The sequence below is a fragment of the Hibiscus syriacus genome, unplaced genomic scaffold, assembly GCF_006381635.1.
Source record: "Hibiscus syriacus cultivar Baekdansim isolate YM2019G1 unplaced genomic scaffold, ASM638163v2 tig00111543_pilon, whole genome shotgun sequence".
NCBI lineage: Eukaryota > Viridiplantae > Streptophyta > Magnoliopsida > Malvales > Malvaceae > Hibiscus > Hibiscus syriacus.
The window spans coordinates 575783-585538 of NW_024063116.1; the positions used below are offsets into that span (position 1 = coordinate 575783).

The 9756-nt window shown below is 38.8% G+C and overlaps 1 protein-coding gene and 2 pseudogenes across 1 annotated transcript; 1 reads left to right on the plus strand and 2 right to left on the minus strand.

Moving 5' to 3' along the window:
* Positions 1 to 44: 44 nt before the first annotated feature.
* Positions 45 to 2628, minus strand: LOC120164858 (V-type proton ATPase subunit c2). Its single transcript, XM_039174498.1, has 3 exons — positions 2368 to 2628; positions 1980 to 2265; positions 45 to 452 (listed from the first exon to the last, which is right to left on the minus strand). The coding sequence occupies exons 1-3, from the start codon at positions 2444 to 2446 to the stop codon at positions 320 to 322; spliced, it is 498 nt and encodes a 165-aa protein (XP_039030429.1). The 5' UTR covers positions 2447 to 2628; the 3' UTR covers positions 45 to 319.
* A 900-nt stretch (positions 2629 to 3528) lies between these two features.
* Positions 3529 to 4693, plus strand: LOC120164859 (annotated as a pseudogene).
* A 230-nt stretch (positions 4694 to 4923) lies between these two features.
* Positions 4924 to 8532, minus strand: LOC120164845 (annotated as a pseudogene).
* Positions 8533 to 9756: the final 1224 nt, after the last annotated feature.

Consider the following 9756-nt stretch of genomic DNA (forward strand, 5'->3'; position numbering starts at 1 on the left):
GGCATTTCGAAACAATGAAAAAATTAAACAAGCAAAAGAACTAATGAAAGCAGCAAGTCTACAAGTACACGACTTTATAAATGAAACGAAGTTTTACAAATTTTATTGAAACAACTAATATATATCTAATCTACTATCATCAGCCCCTTCGAATTTCTCACTCTGTAGAAAAGCTCAAAGGCTAGCATGGCAGCCAAGAAATTTTATGTAGAAAATACTTTACCAGGGAAACTCATATACTTCTGACCAGCAAAAGAATTGAACTATTCAGGAAGCAAAGCCAACCACAAAAGCCGCCGAGTCGTCATTAGGCCTTCCATCACTCGGCTCGGGACTGACCAGCTCTAGAAGAGAGAATAATACCGACAATCAAGCCATATAGTGCCAATGCCTCAGCAAAGATAAGAATGAGGATCATCCCAACAAAAAGCTTTGGCTGTTGTGCATTAGCTCTGCAAATTCCAATTAAACGATAAGACGAGTTTCAAAGAAATATCAATTGCAAAAATAATAATAATTCTTAAGCTATATTCGTCTCTCCTCCCCAATCATAATTCGTGAGTACCCTAACAGAATCTAAATTTCTACATTAGCTATACAAAATCCAATAGTGCAAAAAGGGGTTCAGAGTAATACTACTTGCAAAAATGAAACAAAAGTCATCAACACAAGTAATAACGAATATCGACTTAAACAGCTTGAATACGAGCGCACAAACATGACAGTGATATAGTACTAGTTTAAGGGATAGAAACAATAAAAATTCTTAAACTGCATTCATCTTTCCTTCTCAACCAATACCCTAACGGCATTTCAATTGTGCATCAGCTCTACAAGATCCAATTACATGATAAGACAAGTTGCAAAGTGATACTACTTGCAAAAATATTAGCATCATATCATCAAGAACAGTACTAATAAATATCATCTAGCACAAAATGAAAAATAACATATATCACTAGTTTAAGAGGATTATAATAAAAAAAATTAAATTACATTAACCTTTCTTTTCCAACAATCATAAGAACCGTTACAGCATCTCAATTTAGTTCAAGGCCTAAGGCAATAATAATTCAATACCACGATATAGAACTAATTTATGGGATAGAAAACAATAAAAATGCTTAAATTACATTCATCTTTCCTTCCCAACCAATCATAATTCACCCTAACAGCATCTCAATTTGGGCATTAGCTCTACAAAATCCACTACATGATATGACAAGAATTTAAAAGTGACACTACTTGCAAATATAAAGCAACGAATCATCAACAACAGTATTAATGAATACCGACATAGACATGTAGCAGTGGTTTGAGGGGATATACACCAATAACAATGCTTAAATCACATTCATCTTTCCTTCCTGACCAATCAAAATTCACCCTAACAGCATCTCAATGTGGGCATTAGCTCAACAAAATCCAATACACAATAAGACAAGAATTTAAAAGTAATTGTACTTGCAAAAATAAAGCAACAAATCATCAACGGCACTAATGAATACCAACTTAGACAAAATGAAAAATAACATATAGCACTGGTTTAAGGGGACATATAACAATAATAGTGCTCAAATTATGTTCATCTTTCCTTCCCAACCAATCATAATTCACCCTAACAGCATCTCAATTTTGGGTATTAGCTCTACAAAAAGAAAACTAACATATAGTACTAGTTTAAGGGGATATATAACAGGAATAATGCTTAAATTACATTATTCTTTCATTACCAACAATCATAATAACGCCTACATCATCTCAACTCTGTTCATGTCCTAAATCAGATCCTACTTAAAATTCTCCTAAGCTGGATCTAAACAATCAAGGAAAAAGGGCTTACTTTTCAGGATTAACATAAAAACCCCATACATATTACCAACTTTCTATAGAGAAAATGCAGCAAAACTGACATGATCATGAAGAATAAAGCAAGTAAACATAAGCTGAAATGGTTAAACAGAGATAAAAAGCATTACCTAACGCCAGCATCACCAACGATCCCGATAGCCATACCAGCGGAAAGACCAGCAAGTCCACAAGCGAGACCAGAAGAGAGATGGGCATATCCATCGAAAAGGTAATAAGATTTAGCCTTTGGGTTAATTCCGGTACTAATGATTACAGCAATAATCAAACCATAAATACCGAGCACACCAGCCATAACCACGGGGACGATCGACTTCATCACCAGCTCTGGTCTCATCACACCCATCGACGCCACACCAACCCCACTTTTCGCGGTCCCATAAGCGGCTCCCATACCTGCCACATCCAATCAAAATCCAAACCCCACAGATCCTCAGAGATAAAAGAGAGAAGAAAAAATCATATTTTTAAGGAAGACCGATTATCTAAATTGCTTACAGGAGAAAACGAGGGCAGCAGCGGCACCCAGGAAACCGAAGAAAGGAGCAGTTTCATCGCCGCTAAATGTTGAAGCCATTTTTCTTTCTCGATGAGAGTAATGAATCGAATCTGAGAATGTTAACAATTTCTGACTTCTATTTTCCAAACTCTATTTGGAGAGAGCTATAATTGAAGGGTCTGTTCCTGGAAGAAGTAGCGAAACAAGGACAACCTCAAATAACTGAAAATTGGGCTTTCCTAAAATAACTAGGCTCTTCTATTGGGCTCAACTTGTAAAATTCTAAAGGAGCCCTTAATGTGGGTTCCCATGAGGGCAAATGAAAATCAACTGTTAGATGAAAAGTTCTACAAGCTCAACCGTTGAAATAAACCACAACAGGTAAAAGAAACCGGGATTACACAGCCCAGTTGCAAGTTCAGTAAAAGGACCAAAACAATAAAAGCTTTCTCCTCTCCTCTCCTCTCCTCTCCTCTCCATGATCAAGCTTTCGCCTCGTCACGGAAGGTTAACGAGTGATGTTACTGTTTTCTGATGCTCACCAAGTGTTCGATGAATTGTGGCTAAGAAAGAAGGGAAGAGAAAGTTAACAGATATAGAGACTTTAGGGAACAGAAAGACGGAATATTTTTTAATGGAAAATTTTATCTACCTAAACTGACTTGAAATTTGCTCCTGCAACGAAGGTTTGAAGCATTCTCCTATTAAGGTTTCGTGAAGGGACGTCATCCCAGTATCCCATCTTACCTCTGGTAAGTGATTCCTTGTATTTTCTCTCCTTTTCGACTCTATATATTGCATATAATCTTATTGCAACCATCTCACGTATTCATCGTTGTGTTTGGGAGAATAATCAGATTCTATGCAGTCTCTCTGAGCATAAGAATTCTTCTCCATCCAACTGCTTAACTGCGAAATCTTGACTTGCAAAAGCTTTACTCTCCGCGTTTGGTAAGATTTTATCAAAGCTAATTTCTTTTGTTCATAGAAATGCCAAATTTATGTATTTTTTTGTATAAAATTAAATGTCTCTTGAGGTTTAATTTAAACGCTAAGGGTGATTAACGAAAAACATCTGAATCGTCTAATATACTAAAATTTTAGCTAGTTTCCTTGGGATAACTTTTGGTATTTGCTGAATAAAGATGATGGTTTGCTGGATATATTATTGTTAGGCTTATAGTGACTTTTGGAATAGCTATCTTAAGATGTAGTCACTTATGGATATGTTTGAGGTATTTTCTAGTTATGAGGATGGTTCCATTCTTTGGTGTGATATACGTCAGCCAGGGATTCCTGTAACTTCTATGAAGTTCCACTCGTAGCCAGGTGTGCCACCCAGAATACAGCTACTCAACTTGTACTAGGCTTTATCTTTCTTTTTCTTCATAAAGTATGTTTTATTCTTGTTCTCTACACAGTTCTAAGTTTATGCATTGATGGATCATGCAATGGAGGTATCTCAGGGGCAGCAGATGACAAGATTGTATTCTACAATTTAGATTTTCCCACGGTAACTCTCATTGAATTTTAAGTTCATTCCACCTTGTTTTAACCGCCCATCATGAACTGGTTATTTCTAAGCGGGTTGCTAGCAACATACATCACAGGCCCTTTTGAATTCTTTTTAGTATCTGTTTATTCACTATTGTTGAAGAGTGACATAGGATGAACCATAGTGCTGTGCTAGTTAGTTATGGTGACCCATGCATGTTCTTTCACAATAAATTTAGCCTCCATCATAATGGGGTAAATGGGAAGTGGATTCATTTGAATTATTCGACTCGATAAAGGGCTGGTAGAGTCCTTTGTTTAACTACTATTGTTCTGGCTTCACAGAGCATAAGCATGAATCCATACTATTTTCTCTTATGCTTTCTTATAATGTAGGGTTCTTGTGTTGTTATTAAGAAAGAAATTAGTTTAGAAAGGCCAGGTATATCCAGCACCTCAATTCGTCCTGATTGTAAAATTGCTGCAACTGCTGGCTGGGACCCATATGAGGATAGGGTTCTGCTGTTGTTGTTATTTGTTCATTTTTTTGGTAGTACTTGCTATTGACTTACCTGTTTATTTCTTTCATGTTGGTAGAGTTGGAATATATAATTATCGCTAAGGATACCACCATGCAATGGTACGTCTGCAACTCCTCATTCGATGTACTTGAGCTATAACTCTATACGCATATCCCTTGTATTTTTTGTTCACTTGCATTAATTATTCATGCAGTGTAACTGTGTGTCGTATTCGACCAACTGCAAGCTGATGGCCTCTGCATCAGAAGACACACAGTGGCGCTCTGGGAATTATATCCTACTCGAACTTGAAGCATATAAGTTCAATATATATTGAACTGAATTCTTCAGTAGCTATCATTTCCGTCATCTTAATATTCCAATCAATTTTTGCAAGAAAGATTAGAAGTATTCAAGTTTTTATTGCATGATCGATCATGTTTTACACCTACAAAGTTTTCATCTATGATCTTACTCAAAAGCCTCACTTAGTACATTATACAAACCCACCCAAGGGATAAACAACATATATGGGAAATAGATACAACTAACTTCATGTCCAAGGCAATGTAAATCCAGTTGATGAGACTTTAATTTAATCCACTTCCTCAATCTTGGGTCCGGCACCACTTTCACCGCTGCCACCACCACCACTAGGCATCTTAGCACCACCACCCACTGGCACATCTCCGCCCTCACCACCTTGATACATCTTAGCAATAATTGGATTACAGATCCCTTCCAATTCCTTCAACTTGTCCTCAAATTCATCCACTTCAGCCAGTTGGTTGGCATCAAGCCATTCAATCGTCTCATCAATGGCCTTCTCAATCTTCTGCTTGTCAGCGGGGTCAAGTTTCCCAGCAAACTTGTCATCTTTCACGGTGTTCCTCATGTTGTAAGCGTAATTCTCGAGCCCATTCTTCGCCTCCACCTTCTTCTTCACTTCCTCATCCTCTGCCTTATACCTCTCTGCCTCCTGCACCATTCTTTCAATCTCTTCTTTGCTCAACCTTCCCGTATCGTTTGTAATTGTTATCTTGTTCTTCACTCCAGCAGTCTTATCCTCAGCAGATACGTTCAAGATGTCATTCGCATCGATGTCGAAACAGACATTGATTTGAGGCACCCCTCTCGGTGCCGGTGGGATCCTCGTTAGCTCAAATTTGCCGAGTAAATTGTTGTCTTTGGTTCGAGCCCTTTCACCTTCGTAGACTTGAATTAAAACCCCAGGTTGATTATCGGAATAAGTCGAGAAAATCTGCTCTTTCTTGGTGGGAAGTCGTCTTCCTCGGAATCAACACTGTCATTACACCACCAGCGGTTTCAAGCCCAAGGCTGAGAGGGGTGACATCGAGAAGCAGCAAATCTTGGACCTTTTCATTCCCTTCGCCGCTCAGAATAGCTGTCTGGACAGCGGCGCCGTAAGCGATGGCCTCATCGGGGTTTATGCTCTTGCAAAGCTCCTTCCCGTTGAATAAATCCTGCAGAAGTTGCTGAACTTTGGGAATTCTTGTGGATCCACCAACAAGAACAACCTCATGGACTTGACTCTTGTCTAGCTTCGAGTCCCTAAGACATTTCTCGACTGGTTCCATACATTTCCTGAACAAATCCATGTTCAACTCCTCGAACCTTGCTCTCGTAATAGTGGAATAGAAATCGATGCCTTCATAGAGTGAATCGATTTCAATAGTGGTTTGAGCAGTGGATGAAAGTGTCCTCTTCGCCCTCTCTCATGCAGTCCTCAGCCTCCTCAAAGCCCTTGGGTTGCTGCTAATATCCTTCTTATGTTTCCTCTTGAATTCTTGAACGAAATGATTAACAAGCCTGTTGTCGAAGTCTTCACCTCCCAGATGAGTATCTCCGGCAGTGGCCTTCACTTCAAAGATCCCTTCTTCTATCGTCAACAACGAAACATCGAAAGTACCACCACCCAGATCGAATATCAACACGTTTTTCTCGCCGGAACTCGACGCCTTCTTATCGAGACCATAGGCTATAGCAGCAGCCGTCGGTTCATTGATAATCCTCATGACATTAAGCCCCGAAATGGCTCCGGCATCCTTCGTGGCTTGCCTTTGCGAGTCGTTGAAATAAGCCGGCACGGTGATGACAGCGTTATTTATGGTTTGCCCCAAGTAAGCCTCGGCAACCTCCTTCATCTTGACCAACACCATGGAAGAAATCTCTTCGGCGGCGAACTGTTTCTCTTCACCTTTGGATGAATTAGGTTTTCTTAAGAAAAGAAAAGGTTTTAAAATCGAATTTGATCTTGAAGGAGTTTAAATTCTGATTAGAGCTGGTTTTAATTAGGGGTTCAATGGGGTCAGTATATTATGGAAGTTTAAACATGCTCAATGGCTCAAAATAGGTGAGGAGGTCGAAGGTAGAATAGAGCCCATTTAAGCCAAGTCCAAGTCAAGACCCAATGAATCCATTATGCAACTTGTTGTGTTTTTTTAATGAGGAATGTCAGTGTATCAGTGCCATACGCGACGGTAAGGTGAGCCAAAATTGTATATATCAGCATTGGAAAATACCTAGGGAGTCATCCCAAGGCATCGTAATAAAATTGATTGTTAATTAGACGAAAATGTATTATCTAATACTATTCGGCAAATGCTATCAATTGTACGTACCAGAGCGTGCGGATTACCGTGCAGTCAGTCGGAGGTCTGGAAACTGATCGTGTTGTAGCAGAAACAGTTGTCCATTTTAAGCTTCGATGAAATAAGTTGTGGTGGCCAACTTAAAGGCCTCGAAGATGGCTTCTTTACGTTTTTTTCCAAATGTCTCATATAATAGAAGAAAATAGTATGTTCAAAGGAGTAGGATGCAAGGATAAGAAAAAAAATATATAAGATTTTATGTTAGGAGAGATACTAACTAGGGGTGTAAACGAGCCGAGTCGAACTCGATTATTGCTAAGCTCGACTCGAACTCGAAAACTTTATACATAGGCTCGACTCGACTCGAAAACTCGCGAGCCTAAAATTTTCAAGCTCGACTCGAACTCGAAAGAAAATATTGAACCTCGACTCAAACTCGAAAGTAAAGATTGAAACTCGACTCGAACTCGAAAGAAAATATTGAAACTCGACTCGAACTCGAAAAGGCTCGAATTCAAAAAAAAATTCAGGAGCTCGATTGAAACTCGAGACTCGAGCTTGATTGAAGCTCGATTTTGAGCTCGATTTTGAACCTACAAAAATCTTATATTACATTTAAAATATATAAATGATTTTCCCTTTAATCAACCATCACTAATACATTATAATATAAATGTATGAACTATAAAAAATCTAAAAAATAAAAATACAATTACAAGAAATTTAGGATAATTTTTTTTTAAATTCAATCCAAAATCCAAATTAAATGTCTAGAGACCCTTTACATCAAACCCAAATTAAATTAAAACACTAGTCCCCACGTAAAGCACGACAACCAAGCAGCAACGCCCATACCCTGCTGCCCAAGCACCACCCATGAGTAGACAAAGGCTCGGCTCCCCATCCAGCCACCCATACCCCCACATGAAGAACACCGGCAGCTAATTAATTGAGGTGCATTGGTCTTGCCAATTCCAGCACCCCGAGCAAGACCCACACTGTGCCTATATCTGCTCATGCCTTGCTCTACAAGCCTGTGCCTTGCTCTACAAGACCCCGTGCCATACTGTCGGCCACGAAGAGGAGACCGATGCACTGTTCGTACCCTCCATGCTCAGGGCCAGGGGGGACGGAAACCAGAATCAACAACAGAAAAAAATCAACAGCAAATAGGGGCATCAACGATTAGCAAGAAAACACTTGCTCGGTTCTTTTTTTGTTTTTAAAAAAACTTTGGCTTTAGATATTAGTTCTAGATCTATGCAATATCCGAGCTACAAGGGCTATAGTATCAGCACCTGCACATCTTTCATGCAATGTAAATGTTATGTTATACAACATACCTGTCGAGCAATACATCGTAAGTAGACTTTCTATCACGCACTCTGCCCATCCCATAGCCAATTCTAATAACATCCTCCAAGAGAATCTGTTTACTTACATAGATAGGTGCCTGCATACAGAAGACCACCAATTAGAAGCTTCAGAGAAGCAATCGGTTGAAGTGAATACACACAACCTTGAAAATAGGAGTCATTTGACATTGAAATGAGAGAGATTGCAAAACTGGAAACATTAGACCAACCTACTCAAATCAAATCAGTTAGTCTCTATTGAACTTCGAAGTCGATACTTATACCGGTATATCTCAAACACAGCAAGAGAAAACAAGTCTGGGTAGTAATCAAGACATAGTAAGACTAGAAACTGAGCAATTCCCCATGACATACCTTGCATCTATTAGCCACACATCTGAGGGTCGTGCATCCACACTTATCGCATCATTTTCCCCTGGCCGTAAACAAAAGAACCGACAATCGAGACAGGTATAATCCTAAGGAAATAAACGAACTAAAACGATCTTTCAAGTTTTAATTACCTTGGTAAAATATAACTTCGCAAAATAAGTATTGACAACTCTTTCTGTAATTCTCACCATTTTAACCTGGAACAAAAACGTGTACAAATCAATGAAAAGAGATATTACACTGCAACATGCACAATTTTCCTAGGTTAAAGTTAGTGCAACCGAGAATATCGATACATATTACAGAAAGTAAACCAACTCCATACTTTATATTCAAGCCTCTCCACAACATGTTTAACAAGATGGAACTGATCTGGACAATCATGCAAAAGATAGACCACAGTCAAATGGATACAAAAGACATAAGTTTAACTTATAAATAAGATCAAATGTTTAAAACAACAGCAGATTAACAAATTACCCCATTCTCATCTCCCAAAAAGGAAGCTATTAGTTTTTCAACAGCGAATTCACCTACAAGAGCAAATTAATCATGAAGAAACAACAAATCGTCAAATGGGTTGTCAATGAAGGTTGTCACCAGAATCTGTTTAGGTGAAGTTTAAGCTCCACATCGGAGCACTAGGCGGCTGAAGCCACGGAGGTTGTGGGTCTCTGTTAGAGTTGAGCGATGAAAAAATGATAGAAGGTAAGGAGATGAGAGAGTGGCGGGTTGTGTGATTGTGTCTCGTTGAGGAGAGATGAGGAAATGATTTAGGTTAAGCGTTTCACTCTAATCTTCCTATATATTTTAGCGACCAAAACGACGTAGCTTTAAGCAGGACTAAAACGGCAGTGCTTTGAGGACTAGGGGTAGCCCATGTTTTAGAAATGGAGTATTAGCATTTTAGGGCATGTTATATTTGTAATCTTCTGATTTCGTCATTAATCAAGGTTTACGTTTTTATGATTCGAGTTGTTAATTTACTTTTATTTTATGTTTTGATCACCGTT